This window comes from Macaca fascicularis, chromosome 1 (assembly GCF_037993035.2).
Source record: "Macaca fascicularis isolate 582-1 chromosome 1, T2T-MFA8v1.1".
Classification (NCBI taxonomy): domain Eukaryota; kingdom Metazoa; phylum Chordata; class Mammalia; order Primates; family Cercopithecidae; genus Macaca; species Macaca fascicularis.
Genome location: NC_088375.1, coordinates 217,907,548 through 217,928,113, shown reverse-complemented (window position 1 = coordinate 217,928,113; position 20,566 = coordinate 217,907,548). Strand labels below are relative to the sequence as shown.

The 20,566-nt window shown below is 53.9% G+C and overlaps 1 protein-coding gene across 1 annotated transcript in view; it reads left to right on the top strand.

Annotated features, from left to right (window-relative positions):
• The window catches only part of PADI1 (peptidyl arginine deiminase 1), a 40,311-nt gene continuing 19,745 nt past the window's right edge, over positions 1–20,566 (top strand). The window contains exons 1-4 of the mRNA XM_005544640.5: positions 1–182; positions 17,306–17,486; positions 18,674–18,746; positions 19,424–19,485. Of these exons, the coding sequence (XP_005544697.3) occupies positions 91–182; positions 17,306–17,486; positions 18,674–18,746; positions 19,424–19,485 (408 nt within the window). The 5' untranslated portion in view covers positions 1–90. The remainder of the gene's footprint in view (positions 183–17,305; positions 17,487–18,673; positions 18,747–19,423; positions 19,486–20,566) is intronic.

The following is a 20,566-nucleotide window of genomic DNA, read 5'->3' as shown; positions in this document are numbered from 1 at the left end:
AGAACTCACACTTCTTCCCGGTGAAGAAGTGCCCAGCACGGGAGCTGGGGAGCCGGAGCTGTTTTAGGAGGCTGGGAGCCAGGTGACAGGATGGCCCCAAAGAGAGCTGTGCAGCTGTCCCTGAAGATGCCTACCCATGCCGTGTGTGTAGTGGGAGTCTCGGCACATGTGGACGTTCACAGGTAAGAGCTGGGAGGCACTCACCTGGCTGCAGAGAGCTGATTTAGAATGGAGGTCATGGGGTGGGTGCCTGATAGACAAGTCAGGCACATTGAAGAGGATGCTGGCAGGAGATAGCAGAGAAGGTGGAGTTGGCTATGGAGCCTGGGAGGAAGGAACTAGGGTCTGGTCAGGTCCTCCTTGGGGCCCCAGCTTCTGGGCACTGGGCTCAGGACATTGGCCTCAAGCCCCTGGATAAGAGTCCGGCCTTAGAATTCTAACTCTAAGCTCTGGGGTCAGGCTTTGGGATCTGGGCCCTGAATTCTGACACCTAGGTAGAACTTGTGTGGAACATCAGATGGCTCAAGACGGGGAAGAGAACTGGTCCCCCCATCCCTCAACTTCTTGCCAAGCCCCCATCTCTCTGAGGCGAAGGGACGTGTGTGGTAGCTTGATCCTTGGAGGTCAGCCAGGGGTAACTAGATTGATTCCAATCAGGAGGGAGTGGTTAGGAAATATTCGGTGAATTAATATGAGGAGAGAACCTGGAGCCAGAAGGCTGGGGATCATGTTTGCTGTGACATGATGGTGATGACAGTGATTATGGTGATGAACAGTGATGATGGTGATGATGGCGGTGATGGTGGCAATGATGACATCTGAGGAGGCAGCAGTAACATTTGCTTCTCCTGTTGACCCAAATCTTTCCTGTGCTGGCTGTGCCCAGACGGGGACTTGGAGACTAATTTCCCTACCTGACCACTAAGGGAACTGGATTTGGTGATCTCTGGCGGCACTTCCAACTCTGACAGGCTGTCTATGGATTCCATCCCTGCTGGGCCAGGTGGGGTTGAACCCCTTGCAGATAGGGGGCTCGTGGTGGGAGTCTCCCTCAAAGAGGAGCTAGGGGCTGGGAGTCTGTTACTGGGTGGGATCTGAGCTCTTATCTCCCTCTTGGGACTCAGCCCCTGTGCCTGCTGGTCTGGCTAAGGTATGCAGGACCCAGCTGCCCACCTGGCCTCCAGTGATCCTCTGCCCGAGAAGCCCTTCCTGCTTCTCTGTTGGCCAGTGGTCTGTGACCCTAGTGACAGGGCTAGGGAGGAGAACCAGGAGCCATGGAAACCAAACCTTGACTCTAAGTTGTTGCTGGGAGTCCTGGTGTGGGGGGCTGGGTCTCTCCGGTCTAGGTGGCTAGCAGAGACCCCATTGTCTCCTGCCCTGTTAACATAGGCTTGCCAGATTTAGCAAATAAAAATACAGGATGCCTAGTTGAGTCTGAATTTCAGATAAATAACAAAAAGCTTTTTTAGTATATTGCATGGGAGATATTTCTACTAAAAAAATCTGCTGTTTAGCTGAAGCTGAAATCTTTTTTTTTTTGAGATGGAATCTCACTCTGTCACCTAGGCTGGAGTGCAATGGCGCAACCTCAGCTCACTGCAACCTCCACCTCCTGGGTTCAAGCAATTCCCTGCCTCAGCCTCCCAAGTAGCTGGGATTACAGGCACCCGCCATCACCCTGCTAATTTTTGTATTTTTAGTAGAGATGGGATTTCACCATGTTGGCCAGACTGGTCTCACACTCCTGACCTCAAGTGATCAACCCACCTTGGCCTCCCAAAGTGCTGGGATTACCGGCGTGAGCCACCGTGCCTGGCCGCTGAAGCTGAAATCTAACTAGGCATCCCACATTGTATCTGGGAATCTACTTTCACACCAAGAGTAAAAAGGGTCCCTTGCAGGCCCCCTTCTTCTTATTTCAGGCTTCTGCTCTCATCTGAGGGCATGACTGTTTCTAGAAGGTGATTTCAGAACCTCTGGCTCTACACGGTGCTGCTAAGGCCAGAAGCATTTCATGGGGAGCCAGGAGACCTGGTCTTAGCTCTGCCACTGACTTCCTGCCTGATGTGGGCCAAGTTATTAGTCCTCTGTGGGTTTCATTTCCTCATCTGAGCTCCCGTGAGATAGCCGAGTCCACTCTGCAATCCACTGTGGAGGTGAAGTACCCAGACTCCGGAGTCAAACACACTCCATTCTCAGGCTGGCTCCAGGCATGGCTGTGTGACCCTGGGCAAACTGCTGTACTTCTGAGCCTCAGTTTCCACATCTGAAAATGAAGAAACAATAACGCCAGTTATAATGGGTTCAGGGGAAGATAAATGAGGCCATGCATGTATAAGGCCCCTCGCGCCGTGGGTGCCCTGGCAGTGCTCACAGCTCTGGTAGCTCTGTGAGTTCCCTTTTCTCCAGCATCTGTTCTTTCCCTCACACCTGAGAGGGTGGGAGGAGACAAGGACATCTCAGACTGCATGTGCTGGGAGCATAGGGTGTCCGTAAAGCTCCTTAGCATCCTCAAACGCAGGCCCTGGCCCAGCGAAGGGGCAACAGGAAGTTGCCTGGGCTATTCATAGCTGTTGCGCTCTGGTTGACTCTGGGAGGCAGAGGTTGCTCTGGGATCCTGAGTGAGCCCACGGGGCACCTGCACCCAAGAGCCCTTCAGGAACCTTCACCTGGGTGTTGGTGGTGACTATGGAGTTTCTAGCTGGTCTTACTGGTGGGAGGGGGGAAGCCCCAGAAGAGGAGGTGTTGCCTGTCACCTGAGCCGCTGGGAGTCTGAGCCCTCCAGGAGATGGGTGTGTAGGGATGACATCACAGGAAGTGATTCATTCCCCCAGGGGCTGTGTGAACTGGTTATTTGGAGAAACATTTGTGTTTAGGGTAATTGTGTGCCCCAGGGTGTCCCAGCCTAGGAAACCCTTAGGAATCCTCCACTCAGCATGTGCTGCAGGTCCAACCCCACACCCCAGTGGGCTAGCCCACCACCCAGTCCACCCCTGACCCCAGTGGGTTAGCTCACCACCCTGTCCACCCCCACCCCCCACCCCAGTGGGCTAGCTCACCACCCTGTCCACCACCGAGCCCAGTGGGCTAGCTCTCCACCCTGTCCACCCCCCACCCCAGTGGGCTAGCTCACTACCCTGTCCACCCCCCACCCCAGAGGGCTAGCTCACTACCCTGTCCACCCCCTACCCCAGAGGGTTAGCTCACCATCCTGATGCCCCACACTCCAGTGGGCTAGCTCTCCACCCTGTCCACCCCCCACCCCAGTGGGCTAGCTCACTACCCTGTCCACCCCCCATCCCAGTGGGCTAGCTCACCACCCTGTCTACCCCCCACCCCAGAGGGCTAGCTCACCATCCTGATGCCCCACACTCCACTGGACTAGCTCACCACACTGACCCCCACACTCCAGTGGGCTAGCTCACCACCCTGACTCCCTGGATCTGGCCAGACTGCCCTGGCTGTCCTTGTCCTTGCCTAAGGAGTTCAGGTGGCTCATGCCAATAAAGACAGGGGTGGGTAGTGTGAGGAATCCATCTGCGGTCCTGCATGGCCCTCCTTGACTGCCCAGAGGCCAGAACCAGAGCCCCAGGCTGGAGGCCATAAGGAACTTTTATTCTTTGGGATGCCGAAGGTTGGCCTTGTAGGCGACAGGGGCATTCTCCTGCACTTTCCCCCAAGCCTTCCCTACCCCTGCAAAAGCAGCAATGCAAGACCGACTCGGGATCAGAGAGTGGTAGAATTGGAGGGGCACAGGGGGAAGGGACTCTGCAGGCCTCTCAGATGCATTTTCTGGAATTCCCTATATTTCAGAACATGAAAATGCCAAAACAGAGTTTGAAAACTTGTGGTACACGTAATGTGTACATCGAGTAAATTAATGCTTTTAACTTGCACAGAAGAACAATGAGGCATAATTGTACTCCTCAGGGGAAAATTATAGGATTGACTCCGACACTAATTTCCAGCGAGCGACAGGCTGCCGGCAGCTGGCTGGACACATTCTCTGCTCCATCCTGTCACTGTGTCACTACAGTAGGAAGGACACTCTTCACCAGAAGAAACATTAAAACTTCAAGTTTCAGGGTCCTTGGACAATATGAAGCTGGGGTCCTCCGCAAGTTCCAAGGGACCCTGATGGGCCTGGGGGTTGTAGAACGGGACTCAGAATGGTGGAGGGTGGCATTCTTGAAACATAAAATATTGACATCAGGAAGGGCCTCAGAGGTCAGCCACCCCTTAATTCTGTGGAACTCCCTGCTCTCCTGGGTCCTAGCTGCCACTTGCCATTTTGGGACTGGCTGGGAATCTCTCCCCCTCCCTCTGGCCCCCCAGGCCCTCCCCTTTCCACCTCCTTACCCCTTCCTGGCATTTCCTGGATCCTAGTCTTGGAATGTCTTCTCACTCCGAGCCTTCTCCTCTTCCCTTCTTAACTCCCATCCCTTTTACCCCCAGCTGGTCTTTGCAGGCTGTGTGATCTTGGGCCAGTCACTTAGCATCTCTGAGCCTGTTTTCTTCCACGTCACTCCCAATAGGAGTGACATCCCTTGTTGCTTGTACCTGCGAAGCTGGCACCTTTATTTTTTCCATTTCATTTTATTTTTATTTTTGAGATGGAGTCTCGCTCTGTTGCCCAGGCTGGAGTGCAGTGACATAATCTCGGCTCACTGCAACTTCCGCCTCCCAGGTTCAAGTGATTCTCCTGCACTCCTCAGCTCCCCAAGTAGCTGGGACTACAGTTATGCACCACCCCATGTTTTTAATTGAGACAAGGTTTTGCCGTGTTGTCCAGGCTGGTCTCGAACACCTGACCTCAGGTGACCTGCCCTCCTTGGCCTCCCAAAGTGTTGGGATTACAGGTGTGAGCCATCTCACCCGGCATCAGTTTTTATCTTTTTTTTTTTTTTTTTTAGACGTGGTCTCGCTCTGTCACCCAGGCTAGAGTGCAGTGGTATGACTATGGCTCACTACAACCTCAAACTCCTGGGCTCAAGTGATCCTCTGCCTTAGCCTCCCAAGTAGCTGGGATTACAGGCCTGAGCCACTGTGCCCCCGCCTATTTTTTCCATTTTGCATTGAGGAATTCCACAATCCAAAGAACGCGGACATGCTTTGGGGAGAGGAGAGGTGACTGACGACTTGGACTCTAAATTCAGGGCCCTATCTCTCAGGGACATTCTGGTCCCCAGCCCCTGTTTACCTCTTCTGGGAAGACTAGTAAGTGAAAGTTGTCCCTCTTCTCCAGCCTCCATTCCTGGCAGGTTAGAGCTCCACTTGGGAGAAGGCTGGTTCAACCTGCGCCCTCAGCCTGGGCTCTCTGGGCGTGCCCCTCCCCAAGCAATGACAGGGCATAAGGCACCCACTAGTGTGATTTCTGTGAATGAGGGAGAAGACAGGACACAGCCACATCATGTGTAACTCCTGACTCCTGAGAAAATGCCTGAGCATGCTGAAGGGTCTAGGATATCAGCCATTGCCCTCCCTCAACCTCCATCAGCCCCAGCCAGCCCCCGGGAGAGGACCCAGGGGAAAGCTAAAGCCAGGGTTGCAAGCCAGGGGACTGGGGGTTGGAGCTGCCCCCTCCCACTGTCTGGCGCCCACACCTCACATCTCAAAGAACCTCCTGTGGTCTTTTCCCCAGGGCAGCCTGCTCCTGGGCGCCTGCGCTGTGTTGGGCTCTGGCACTCGGTGATGATACGGCCCATGGCCACATGTGAGGAGCTTCCATCTTAGTCGGGGAGTTAAACAAATTTCAGGATGTGGGTTTCAACAATTGCACACCTGGCCCATTTTCTTCGTCAGGTAGGAGAGTGAAGGAAGGTGCCAGGGTCCTCTTAACCACAGGGCCCTGTGTCCTCTTTTGCCCAGGTCTGCCCACTCCTCCATGCCTTTCAGATGCCCTCTGTGGCAGTAATGATCATGAGGGCAGCCCTGGTTTTTGTTTGTTTGTTTGTTTTTGTTTTCGTTTTGAGATGGAGTCTTGCTCTGTCACCCAGGCTGGAGTGCAGTGGCATGATCTCAGCTCACTGCAACCTCCGCCTCCTGGGTTGAAGCGATTCCTCTGCCTCCACCATACCTAACTAATTTTTTTTTTTTTTTTTTTTTTTTTTTTGAGACGGAGTCTCGCTCTATCACCCAGGCTGGAGTGCAGTGGCCGGATCTCAGCTCACTGCAAGCTCTGCCTCCCGGATTCACGCCATTCTCCTGCCTCAGCCTCCCGAGTAGCTGGGACTACAGGCGCCCACCACCTCGCCCAGCTAGTTTTTTGTATTTTTAGTAGAGACGGGGTTTCACCGTGTTAGCCAGGATGGTCTCGATCTCCTGACCTCGTGATCCACCCGTCTCGGCCTCCCAAAGTGCTGGGATTACAGTCTTGAGCCACCGCGCCTGGCCACCCAACTAATTTTTTGTATTTTTAGTAGAGACAGGGTTTCACCATGTTGGCCAGTCTGGTCTTGAACTCCTGACCTCGTGATCTGCCCACCTCAGCCTCCCAAAGTGCTGGGATTACAGGTGTGAGCCACCGCACCCGGCCGGCAGCCCTGTTTTAAGTGCTCACTGCACTATCTCAATTAAACCTCACAACAAGCCTGTGAGATGGGGACTACTATAATCCCCATTTGCAGACACATGGAGACACAGAGAGGTTGAGAGACTTTTCTGAAGCCACACAGCCCACAAATGCCAGAGCTGGGATTTGGACCCAGGTCCATCTGGTTCTAAATTCTGTGAGCCCAACCCTGTTACTGCCTAGGCTCTGGCACTCTTCTGTGTTGCTGGGTAAGTGAGGGGTGAAGTGAGGGCAGGGCAGCAGATGAGCTTTGTTATCAGATCCAGGCAGGGGCCAAGCACAGCTGTGCCCCATCACCCTCTGCGTGACCTCTCTGCATTTCAGCTCATTTTCTGTAAAATGGGGAGAAGAATAATCACTCTCCTATTAGCAGGCAGGGGCCATGGGGATGGAATCAGGGAATGGAGTAAAAACCCTCCATAGACTCTGATGGACCTGCCCCTTGTGGACCCCACAAGGGCAAAGCCGAGGATGATTTGTCTCTGCTTTCTTCCTGGTGCCCAGCGTGGAACCTGATGTACAGTAGGTACCCAGGAAGGTACGTTGAGGCAGAGTCACTGGCAGCACTAATGGGAGCCCTGTGTGCCCCAGGGGAGCTGCTGGCCTTTAGCGCTGGAGCTCACGGGGTGGCGGCCAGTACCCCGGGACTGTCAGTCTCCAGGCAGATCCCTGGCTCCAGGCAGAATCGCCCACGGAGCTGGTCACCCCAGGGGATCTGCTGGACCCTGCTGGCTGACCCTATGGCATTCCTTGTGGCTTCATTCCAGGACACCTAGTGGCTGGTCCGTGTAGGGCTCTGGCAGGCAGGATCCTGGCCAGGTATGCAGGGGAGCCACAGGCTCAGCCAGCAGTGGCTGCTCTTCAGCCTTGTCATCCGATTCCGCCTGATTCTCCCTCTCCTGCCCCCACCACTCACCCAGCGCAGTGCCCCAGACGACCCCGAAGAGCACACTGGCCCCCACCCCCACCCACTCGGTTTCTGTCCACAGGATCTGGCCATGTCCAAACTGCAGCGTAAGACAGTTGGCAGGGAAGCCCTTCTTTGCGACTGCTGTATTTCTCTTCTCCCTAGAGACCAGGTGGTACATTTCCGAGCTGTTGACATAAAGTTTGGCCTGTGGAGCCCCAGTGGGCCGAGGCTTCTGGGAAGCAAGTTGCAGCCACGCAAAAGGAAAAGCTTTCTAATGACCTGAGCTGTCAAAGCAGAGAGGGGTGGAGGTAGTGAGCTGTCTGTCTTGGGGAGTGGGCAGGGGGCTGGCTGGGATGACCTCCGAGGCCCGCCTCTGACCCAAGGCCTACCCTATGCAAGATGCTCCTTGGTCTGTTCTGTCATTTTAGGGCAGACAAGGACAAGAAGATCACAGGCACCACCCCCCTGGCCTTGCCCTTGTATGTGGATGCATGGTGGGGCCAGGGGGCTGTGGCTTTCCTGCTTCGGTGCTGCCACCCTCCCTAGGCCTCCCTGGCCTGCTGCCAAAGAGCCATGCAGAGGAGCTCACTTTGCACACTCTCAACACATTCCTGTTTCCTTCCGACATTCCCAATAGTCTCCTCCTTCCAGTCCCCAACAGGGACATGCTCAGGGCACACACGCACTCACTTTAACACCAGCCAGAACAGCTCCCCACTTTGCCCTCTGTGTGACCTGAGAAAGTTACTTAACCTCTCTGAGATTTCTTCATCTGTGAAGTGGGGACAGTAATGCGGAATCTTCATTAGGGAAAAGGAGCCAGGCCGGTAGGAGCAGGGAAAAGTAAAAAAAAAAAAAGAAAGCTGATCAGGTCTGAGCCTGCCTTTCTTCATGGTCCGGGACACACAGCCCTCCTGTGCAAATAACTCACAATCTTCCTGGGCCCAGCTCTCACCAGACCCCTGCAACTGAACTCCTCGCAGCCTTGGCATAATCAGTACTGCACAAAGCCCTTTTCGACAGCATAAACATCATCCTATAAAATCCCCCCCAGCAAGTCTCTGTTTCTTTGCAGTCAGCTTCTTTCTTGCACCCCAGAGAAAGGCTTCTTTCTTGAAGGCTGACCGTCGTGTCTCTGGTGATGTATTTTCCTACTTTCTGTAATCAATCTGCTTTCCTTTGCATACAACTGTCCTGGTAAATTCTTTTACTCCTGCATTACCAGCCATCATTACCCTGTGACAAGTAACACCTACCTTGGTCGGGAAGCAGGAGTTGGAGTGAAGTCGAGATGAGATCATGGATAGCAAAAGCTAAGCAAGTGCCTGGCACATGGCAGGTGCTTGAAAATGCAGGCTCTTTCCCTGCCCCACTAGAACCCATGGAACACACTGCCTTGTGCCATAACCAGTGGGTGAACCCGCACCTTACCACAGGAGGCAGGCAGGGGTGGAGAGTAGCTGGTTTTACACTCCTCATCCCACCCTCCACGTCTCCTTTGGTGAGATTCTGTAAGAATTCACCCCATCCTGCTCATAGCCTCTCTATTGAACCTGATGCAACTGGCCCTGCTGTGGGCATGAGGTTGGCAGGCATTGCAGGGTGAGTAGGAGGACGCTGCTCTGGGCGGCACAGACAAGATGTGAAGTGGCCACCAGGAAGGTCTGAACCAGGGCCATGGGGGCACAGAGGAAGCAATAGGTTTCCGGCTGGAGTGAGTTGGGCTGTGTGGGGACTCTGAGAAGAGTAATTGTCACCATGGTGACGGCATCTAAGGCTGAGAAGTCACCATCTCAGGGAATCCCTCCAACGGCCTAGGAAGTAGCTCTTGGGATTATGTCCATTTTACAGCAAAGGAAAATCAAGGCAGTTGAGTGACCCAGTTAGAGGCCATGCTCCACACAGAATCCACACTTCACTCCGTGGAAGAGGTGGCATTTGAAGTGGGTCTTGAAGAACGCAAAAGATCCCCCTCCCCACCCCCCACTGTGACCCTGCCCAGCGGAGATGGGGGAGCGGGCCTGGTGAGGGGCAGGTTCATCAGCATAACAGTGGAAACCATGATAAATATAACAGTTATTGCCGGGACACCTGACGGGGTGACTCCTGTAGTGGTAACGATTTTGGTTTTTTTAATTTGGAGAGGTGCTTTCAAATCCATGACCTCACCTTACTATGCCCTTGGGGACATGCCAGTACTGCACATCTGGGAGTTGGTTAGGTCTGGGGGCTATATCATGAGACATCACCAAAGAGATGCATCTTGGAGAGAATTATTAGATTCAGAGGAAGCCGGGAGCAGCTCGGGAAAGCTGGCACGGCACAGCCCACTGTGGGGTGGCCTGGGGCTCCCCACAAGCTCCCACTCCTGCCTGTCACACCTCCCAAGGGCAGCCCTTCATCCATGGCCAGTCACCTGATCTGGGCACCTGAGAGATCAGGAAAGGCAGTGTGAGCCCCGTCTCCCAGCCCCGGGGCAGGGGAGTGGTGGGATGCCAAGGGAATGAGAATCAAAGGCAGCGCAGGGCCTGCCCGGCATAACCTGCCTTGCTTCGGTGCCAGAGAGAGTAAGCAGTCCCCTCCTCCTGCCTCTTCCTGGTGGTCTTCAAGGCTCCTGCTGGGGTACCCGCTGCTCTTCTGTAGCTGAAGCTGACCTGGATGGGGATGATGGGAGCCAAGTCTTGAAGGCAGTAGGGCTGGGACTAGAACAGGCCCCTCCTCATGCCTGCGAGAGTGGCCCTGGGTCTCAGACCTGCATAGCAGGTGTCTCCTGCAGGAAGCCACCTTTCCCCCAAGGCCCAACCCCTCCAGGCCCTGCCCACTCATCTGTCACTCACAGGGGAGTGAGACACTGAGACCAGGAGCCCAGCACCCCAGAGAGAGGTGAACAGAGGTGTGAGCTACTGAGCAAGCTTGGGGTGGGGAGGGAGCAGATCCAGACTACAGGAAGCTGGGCTGGGCTTGGAGGGTCTTGATAGCCCCAGAGGATTTGTGCCTGTCACTTCTTACCCCTTCTGTCATCATAATCATGATCATGATCATCATCATCATCAATTTTCTACCAAGACTCCAAATAGGGGGCTGTGACTTGGGGATGTCAACTTTTGCCCAAAGCTGGGGATTGGCTCCACAGAGTCCTGCTTCCCTTGAAAGGGCTGTGTCTGGCACTGGTGGTCCCTGAGTGGGGTGGAGCAGGGGTCCCCCATGAGCTAGAAACCCTTCTGCTGCCAGCTGGGTGCCCTGGGCTTGTGGCTACTTGCTCTTGGAATTCATGGGCCAGGCCGACTGGATTCAATCATGGCTCAGCCACCTCCCAGCTGGGCAGTCCTGAGAAAGCCACTCCACTGTCCTGAGTCACTGTGTCCTTGTCCAGAACTCATTGACTGTGCCCCTGGTTCACACCAGGCACTAAGTTGGATGCAGAGATGACAGCAGCGATGCAGACAGCATAAAACAGAAAAAAAAAAAAAAATCTGCATTTTAGAGGGAGAGCTGTCAGGTGGTTGGGAGGTGGTGGCTGGTGCCACGGGCTGGAGTGAAGTTGGGGCTGGGGCACCAGGCTCATGGTGTCATTCATGTCACGCCATTTGCAACAGGCAAGAAGGGTACATCAGAAGGGCCTCGTATGCTACCCTGAGGGAAGGAAGTGAGGGGCTGGGTGGACTGCAGGGATCAGTGACAGAAGCATTCCCTGTAGAGAGAGCTGCAGCCCTGGCATGCTCGAGGAAGGGCAGGGAACCAAGCAAGAGGGCGTGGGGAGGGAAAGCAGTGGGTCAGGAAGGCCTGGGAGTCCACACAGGCTCTGGCAACAGGCTCTGAGCAGGAGGGATGCGACGGGACTTCTATTTTAAAAGGTCCCTCTGGCTGCTGTGTTAAAGCTGGACTGTCGGGGGAGAGAGGAAGCAGGGCACCGGCCTATGATAAAAATCCACGTGGAAGCAACTGGTGGCTTGGACAGGGTGTGAACTGTGGCAGAGGTGAGAGCAGTCAGGGTCTGCAGTTGCTGTGAAGGTGGTGCTGATGGGATTTGCTGAGGGGCTGGCTGTGTGAGTGAGGGAACAAGAGGAGGTGAGGCTGAATCGGAAGGTGGAGACGCTATGGACAGACTTACAGTGGGCTGGGCAGGAGCAGGTTTGAAAGAAATGGGGAAGGAGTGGGCATGGGAAGCAAGCTTTTGGCTTTGGAGGTGTGAAATTTAAAATGCCTGGAAGGGCCGGGCACAGTGGTTCACGCCTGTAATCCCAGCGCTTTGGGAGGCCAAGGCCAGCAGATCACTTAAGGTCGGGAGTTTGAGACCAGCCTGGCCAAAATGGCGAAATCCTGTCTCTACTAAAAATACAAAAATTAGCTGGGCATGGTGGTGAGCTCCTGTAATCCCAGCTACTTGGGAGGCTGAGGCAGGAGGATTGCTTGAACCCAGGAGGCAGAGGTTACAGTGAGCTAAGATCGGGCCTTTGCACTCCAGCCTGAGTGACAGAGCAAGACTTTGTCTCAAAAAAGAAATAAAATAAAATGCCTGGTAGACACCCAGGGAGAAACTGAGAGAAAGAAGTCTAGGACTTCTAACCATATTGGTGTGGCAGGTGGAGAAAACCAAGGAAGTGGGTGTAGACAGAAGAAAGGAGGAGAGGTGAGGGGAGGGAGGGGAGGAGAGGAGGAGAGGGGAGGCAGAGCTCTAAGCCAGGTGTGCTGGGGCCAGCCACACTCTGAAGAGTACCAGTGTGGGGATTCTGCCCGTTGCCGATGGTGCCTATTTCAATTACACATTTCGGAACTTGTTGGGGTGGGGCGGAATCACAGATGGGCTCAGGGGCTCCCTGGACCCACTGTGAGATGAACCTGAGCTGAATCTACATGGATCACCTGGCTTCCATGAGCCCCTGCTCTGCCAGGTGGGCGGCAGTGATGTTTAGGGTCTCCTAGACCAGTTCAGGGCCAGTGTGCAGGAGAACTGGAAACGTACGATTACTTCCTTTTCCCCAGTGACAGTCACCCTGGTAAAAAGTTGTGCGCCCTCTTGGGGAAGGCAGGGAGAAAGATGAGCAGTGTAAGTTTTTGGCAATGTACCAGGGTCCCTCCTCAAGGAGATCTGATTGTTTATTTTTTTAGGAAGGTTATGAGCCCCTTGTTAAACACAGACACTATTTAAAATTAAATTGTACACACAATTAAACAAATTATATTAAAAACAAAGGCAGTAATACTGAAACTCATCACTGCTTAATTATTTTACTGCATTCTACCGTCGTCTATATATAGTGGAAATAGTGATGTCACGAGGTGCTATTATGCATCTCTTTGGAACTCTGAGTCCAATGATGTTGGGCTGGTAACTTGAAACTGGCCAGAGTGGGAGTATTTACACCACAGACATTGGTCGAGGCTACAAATCCGGGCTTCATTCGTGGTTTTATTGAATGTCTAGAGTTCAGAAAGTGATGGAGAGAGGTTAACAATGCCAACTAAATTTAAAAGTGTATTGCATCTATAGCCATGACATTGTGGTTAGTACCAAAAATTGATGAAATATTACTCCAGGATTATCTGATTCAACAAAGAAGTTGCTCACATCCTAGATGAATGAATGAAGGGTGGCATGCATCTTCATTGTTTCCCTTTCATCTTGTTCGTGAATGTAAGCAAAAATATCAACCAACGTTTATGTCACATATCAGATTTAGTGACAATAAACTTATGGAGGAAAGAATAAACAGACTGAGATGCAATTGCATTGGCCAAATCATGGTCAAATTGCAACCACAGGTTGACTACGGTTGCAAGAGAGGGCATCTGGAAGAATCAATGGACTACATAGAATTTACAATACATTTTACAATAAAGAATAATATGTATTATATTATTATTTTTACATTATGTGCTACACACTATTTATATCAGTAAAATTTATAATAAATTTATGTATACATATATGTGCATAAGAACCCCCCACTCCAGAGAGCTGGTTGTTAAACATTTGCCAGCACACCACTGCCTGGAGTTGGGAGTAAGGTGGGTAACACAGCAAAGGCGTCAGATGAAAGGCCAGAGAGTCAGGGGAGGGCAAGCAGAGCCCATGTTCCAGCTGCCAAGTGGGAAAGTGTTTCAAAGACAGGTGATCATCTGGGCCAAGTGCCTCTGACAAGTCAACGAGGGGAAGAAGAGAAAAGACCCATTGGGTTCGACAACAGTGGGGTTTCCTTGGTGTGGTGGGGAGGAAAGTCTGATTAGAGGCAGGTTGAAGAGGCAAAGAGAAGAAATAATTGGAGGTATCAAGGGAGCAGAAGAAATGAGAGGGTCAAAGGAGAATGAGTTTGGGGATGGGTGATATTCACCATGTCTGTGTGCTGGCTGCAAGGGAGGGGAGAAGGGGCAAGGCCGGTGATGCCGTTGAGTAGGGGATGTGCCCCCAGGAGGGCTGGTCTTGGGCAAGAGCCCAGGCAGCTCACTCCTCGTCCCAGGAGGGAGATGAGGTGGTGGGAGGAGGGAGGTTGAAGGCTCTGAGTGATGAAGGAGAGGAGCGGGGAGGCTTCTGGAGATAGGAGAAGATAGGACATAGTCCTCTAGGACACTGAAAGAGAAAAGAGCCTGGAGCAATGTTGTAGGAGCACCAGGCATATCATGCATCCCTTGAGGTCAGCAGTCATGAATCCAAGTGAACCGTGGTCAGCTGCGTGGTGCAGGTGCAGAGAGCGTGGAGAGTTGGATCTGATTGTATAGCTGGAGCTCTGCCAGGCAACTCAAGAGAGGGAAGGATGAGCAAAAGATAAGGGAGTGGTGCAAGGGGGTGGCCACAGTGGGGGCCTATGGGATCTATGGGACTATGCTGGGGAAGGGAAGATGGAACATGAGAGGTGAGGGATAGCAGTGGGAAGTGGGTAGAGAGGATTCAGCCTTCAAAGGTCAAGCGTCCCATTGGGCTGAAGGCTTGGTGGCATTGGTGTGTTAAGAGCGAGCTGGAATATTGGGAAGCGGTGCCCGAGTGAGTTCCTAACAGGGGAGCTTGTAGTGGGTGCAGTTTTTCGGTAATGACATTCTATAGTGCCTGCCCCGGGAAGAAGGGGATGAGGCCAGTGGAGGTCATGAGCATTGGAAGAGAGGTCAAGGGGCTGAGGGACCAGGGTGCAACATACCATCTACATCGCCATTGAAGTATAAACTGGTGACGGCAGCAGGCTGAGGAACATGGCAGGAGCTGGCACCCTCAAGATGAGGACAGGGCGACGGTGTGCAGGGGTGTCCCTGTAGATGGGCGGAGTAGTCTGGAAATGTCAATGCAAAGCTGGGGGTTTGCGGAGTAAAGATGATGATCTGGAAGGGACATTGAGGAGCATGAAGGACCCTTGCCCACCTCCAGGCCCAGGGGCTGGAGGGAGTAAGGGGGAAGCAGTCACCATAGAGATGGCTGCAGGGGAGACCATGCCTGCTGTTGGGGGCAGGCTTCCTTTAGAGTACAAGGTCAAGAAAACTGTCCGGGGCAGGACTGAGGATATCATGCAGATGATGGTGGCTGGGATTGAAAGGGAGTTGGGGAGGATAAGGAATGGAGTCAGACGGGAGGATGAAAGTCCAGGAGACTTGGGGTTTCCATGGTAACTGATGTAAATGATGAGGAAGAGCAGGTAAGATGGGAAGGCCCCCAAAAGTGCTGTGGAACGTGGTGATCATAAGGCCAGGAGTGGGGGATGGGGGTGGTGGGTCTTGCCAGCAGTCTGCGGGGGCTCTGGGGCCCCTGCACACTCCTGCCTTATCTGTAAAATGGGAATTATAATCTTGTTGCTTTGGGGGGTTGAGATGAGCATTAGGGAGCACCGAGAAGGACTTGTGATTAAGACTGTTGTCACTGCAGTCAATGGAGATAGTTTTTTGATGGGGCCAAGTGATCATGGCAGAGGTTGTGGAGGGGGTCTGGTTTCTCCAGAGGGCTGAATATTTGGGTGGTTTTTTAGGAGTCCAGGAAAGGATGAAGGCGGGAGAATATGCAGAAGGACCCCTTTTGCAGAGTGGCAGAAAGTGAGAATCCATCCATTCACTAACAAGTGTATATTGAGCACCTACCATGGGCCAGACACTGTTATAGGTGTTGGGGATGCAGCTGTGAGCAAAACAGACACAATTCCTCCAGCAGCATCTTTGTAGTCAGGTGGATGTCTATAAGTGGACTTGACCTTGGGTGGTGTCCTGGTGGCTGATGACTGCCGTGGGGGATGATGTTGGAGAGCCCTGACATACAAAGGAAGAACAAGCACCAATGTGTAGTTCTCTGATTCAACATCCCCTCCGAAGTGTGGACGCCACGGGCCCAAGAGCCTCCTGGGACTCTGGGGATTAGTGCAGTGCCTGGCACAGAGAGGCCATAGTTCACGCTTATGCAGGGGATAAAAAATGAGATGCCACCCACAGAGGCTCTGTTGGTTTTGCTCTGGGTGCCCTGTAGCCTGAATGTGCAGTGCATCCCCCTCTGATGCTGTGGGCCAGGAAGGCTGGTCCCAATCAGCTGTGACTGGGAGTAGCTGGTGGTGTGAGGAGTAGGGTGGGGCCCCAGAAGACGAGTGCCCCAGGCTGGGGCCAAGGCAGATGGGAAGCTTCTCAACACCCATTTCTTGATCCCAGAGCTCTGGTGTATCAGGTGAATGCGGTGTATTGGGTGATGGAAAGAAGCTGCACTGGGTACTGGCATTAGTCAAGTTCTAGATCTCCACTCAAGTACAGATGGGCTTGAGTCCCCCCTGCAGATCGGCAGAAAGTGAGAATCCATCCATTCATTCACACGTGTTTATTGAGCACCTACCATGTGCCAGACACTGTTATAGGTGCTGGGGATGCAGCTGTGAACAAAACAGATAAAATTCCTGCCCTTGTGGAACTGACCTGCCAACAAGAAAGATGGATAGTTGACTGGCATTGAGGTGGGAGAATCACTTGAACCCGGGAGGTGGAGGTTGCAGTGAGCAGAGATCGCGCCACTACACTCCAACCTGGACGACAGAGCGAGACTCTGTCTCAAAAAAAAAAAAAAAAAAAAAGAATCCGAGCAGGGGAAGGGAGATGGGGGATCAGTGAGGGGGAAAGATGGGCAAGGTGCAGCATTAAATGGAGTGATGGGGGGGCGGGGGCTTGCTGAGAGGATGACATTTAGACACAGCCCTGAAGTGGGTGAGGGAGGGAGCCTTGTGGACACCTCGGGGAGGAGCAGTCGATGCAGCAGAAGCAACCAAGTACCAGGACAGCCTGGCATCTTCATGGCTCAACAGGAAGGCCAGCGTGGCTGGAGCTAAGTGAGCGAGGGGAAGTATAGTAGGGAGGAGGCAGTCAGCAACGTGGTAGGGGCACATCAGAAGGGCCTCTTATGCTACTCAGGAGGATTCTGCCTTTTACTGAGTTTGATGGAAACCACTGCTTTTGAGCAAAAGAACAACACGCTCTGCTGTGCGCAGAACAGACTGGAGGGGCCCAGGTGGGACCACAGACCCAGGAGAGCCGCTCGGTGATCAGGCGATGGGTGATGTGGCTTGGGCCGCAGCGATGTCAGTGGAGGTGGTGAGAGGTGGTGGGTTAGTGGATTTCCTGTTGAGCTGGAGAGTTTGAAAGTGTCAGATCTGGAAGGGACTTGGGTGTGGGCTGGGGATGTCCAAGGGTCTGCCATCTATGCCCTGGCGTCCTGAAGCCCAGCCCAGGTTGGTCTCCTGGCCAGTGGCACTGCCCTGTGCCTCCCCGATCTGGCTGTTGAGGGGTGCTGTTTGAACGGCCAGGCAGCCCCAGGCCCCCACCCCACTGCGGCCACTCCTCTGAGTACTGGGTCTCTTCCCATCTCCCTTCTCTGCCAGCGATGTGCCCAAGGGTGCCAACAGCTTCAGGGTCTCTGGAAGCTCCGGGGTGGAGATCTTCATGGTCTACAACCGCACACACGTGACAGAGCCCATAGGCAAGGCCCGTTGGCCACTGGACACTGATGCAGACATGGTCGTATCTGTGGGCACAGCCAGTAAGGAATTAAGGGACTTCAAGGTAAGAGGCCACTTTCTCACAGAAAAGGGTTGGATCTCCCCACCCCCATCCAAGGTAAGAGCCCCACCATGGCAATTCCCATTCCAAACTCCCCACTTAACCAAACCTCACAAAGCTGATCACGGTACACACACAAAACGTATCCTGACACAACGCCACAGATGCCCCAAACACACAAACTTCCACCACCACTCCAGTATCACACATGTACACATGAGTACTCCCACAAAACACAAGCTCTCCTAGTCACCCCCTCAGATTCATGGACAACTTCACATTAATCCCTGTATTCAGCCCACACACAGACCCAGCCAGAAGCCCCAGTACTCTCGTGTGGGCAGGACCACACAGCAACAACCCGTGCAGGTGCACACACACACGTTCACACCTTTGTGTGCACAGATCTCCCACGCCTAAGCCAACCTTCTCTCTCATCGCCTGCCCGAAGCTCAGATGATTCCCTCCTCACTCGCCCCAGCCCTGGGCACCCATGGCACACAGTGACCCATCAAATCCTAGACATGACCTTTTCTCCCCGACAGGGAAAGGGCAGGGATGAGGCAGCTGTTGAGAGAGGGGCTCAGGAGCCCACCGTGGGCTCAGACCCCGCCTCCTCTGCTTGCTCGCTGAGGGACTGCTGGGACTGCTGGGACTGCAGGGACTGCAGGCAGGGCCCGGACAGTCTTCTGTTGACTGGGGCCATTCCAGGGGCTCACTGGGATGACCTGGCTGGAGGGCTTGGCATGGATTCTGGACCATGCTAAAAGCTCCAGGACCACTGATTGTGATGATGGAGTAGAGGTTCTCATTCGCATTTTATAGAGGAAGTACCTGAGGCTTAGAGGAGCTGAGAGACTTGCCTAGGTCAATGGAGCCGGCTGTTCCTCCCTCATCTGCCAGCTGCTCCTGCTGGGCGCTACCCTGCCTTTCCCATCCCTCCACCCTGCCCCCACCCTCCTTGCTCCTCGCACCTGCTCTGGGAGCCAGGGTGGGCTCCACAGCTGCTTACTGGAGAGGTAGCTCTGAATCCCAGCCGGGAGCCCTTGAGTCTTGGGACTTCAGAGACTGGGAGGGTCTCCATGCCTCCTGTGCCTCTAAGTAGGGCTGTCAGGGTGCGTCCCCCATCTCCTCTGCCCCCGCCATCTCTGAAGGTGGTGGCCATGCAGGCTTAGGGCTGTGTTCCACAGGTGAGGGTCTCATACTATGGGGAGCAGGAAGACCAAGCCCTGGGCCACAGCATGCTGTACCTCACTGGCGTCGGTAAGTAGCAGCTCCCTGGCAGACCATCTATCCCCTTTTCGCCACTCCAGGTTGCCTGTCTGAGGGTCTTAGTGAATTCTTTGGAGTGGAAGACCCATGGCCAGCTTCCCCCATCACTGAGGGGCTTGGATTCCTCAGGGACCTTCTGTCCACTCTGGAACCACGGGGATTGAGGCCCAGCAGTCCTTAGGACTACAAGGATCTAGAAACTTCACTGCCCAGTGAACAACAGCTAGACCCACAATAAGCCTCCTTCATCCAGAGTCCCACGTATACCCTCATTAGACCTCCAAGACCCAGCACGGAACGTGCTCCCTTCAGCCAGGGCCCAGGGCGATGGAACAGCAGAACCCAGCCCCTGCAACCTCAGGCCATGTCCCCAGTTGCCAGAGTTTGGGGTCACCAGCATATGATCTAGAACCCCAAAGCCAGCAAGAGCTAGCAGGTGGACATGCACAGGCAAGCAAGTCATTCAAGAGCCAAAGGCTTGGGTCCCTCCAACTCCCAGAACCACAGGGCAAGCCACAGGGGCCTCCCAAATGTGGGGTCTGACCCCCAGGCAGGGCATCCTGGTCCTCACGGGTTTGGGTCGGGGTCAGAGTTTGCCCAGCCTGGACTTTAGGGGTGTGAAGATGGGGCTGGATGAGCCCTGGCAGCCCCTCTCCATCTCTTTGCAGATATTTCCCTTGAGGTCGACACAGGCCGCACAGGCAAGGTGAAGAGAAGCCAGGGGGACAAGGTGAGACCCTCCCGGGCACTCCAAGCCTGCAGGGTTGAAAGGCAAACTTGGGGTGGTCCCGGGTGGACTGTGCCCTCCCTACGGAAGAATGATGGATTCCCAGGGTCTGTAGTATCCAATCACGTAGGAAACCCATCTGGGACAGCCAAGTTGGCATGAATGGATATTAACCTACACCCTGTAGCCAACATGCTGTGACTGCTGGAAAATAGCTTACCCTCTCTGGGTCTTTCTTGTGCCACTTTGAAATTGGGATTGGTTCTTTTGCTTGCTGCCTTTTTTAGTTTGAGGGCGATATTTGGACCCCTACACATGTGGGAGTGCTTCCTAAAATGTTGTTGAGTGACCGAAGGCAAGGAGAAGACAAGCCTTTGGGTAGAGGAGGCTATGGTGGCCAGCCCCAGGTAAAGCCTGAAGAGTAAGGAGGAGGACAGAGTAGGCTCAGGGCCTCCCACTACAGGAAGTATCTGGAAGCTTTCCTGGGAGGGCTAGAAGGTACAATTTGAAGAGAAAGACTCCAGAGAGGCAGCCTGGATCACAAGGCTTGGAGGACAAGGTGGGCAGGGCTGCCATGGATGGCAGTGCGGGTTGCTCACTGCACAAGAGTGCTTGGGCATGGTGGCAACTATGATACAAATCATGTCTGGGACCCTACTGCAGAGTGGCATCTACCCAGAGGTGTGGGCAAGAGTGCCATAAAGGCTAATAGTAGCCCTGGGCAATCCCAAGGACCTGGGTTTGAAGGCCAGCTATGCGGCTTGGGACTCACCTCCCAGAACCTCCCTGTCCCCTTCTATGAAATGGGGAAAGTGAGCCCTGCCTTGTGAGTCTGGTGGGGAGGCGTGTTGGGGAGAGCGGCAGCCACAGAGGCGGGGAGCGTTCCAGCCATCTTTCCCGCCTCGGCTCAGACCTGAGCTTGCAGATCCTGCAGGACTGCAATCGGATGCCAGGGATATCTATGAGACAGGTCCCAGGAGAGTGCTGGGATGAAGAAGGTCTCCCAAAGATTCTCCAGATCCCAACCTTCATCAAGGTCATGGTGGGCAGCCTCTGCCCCCCCAGGCAGAGCTAAAGCTTAGCC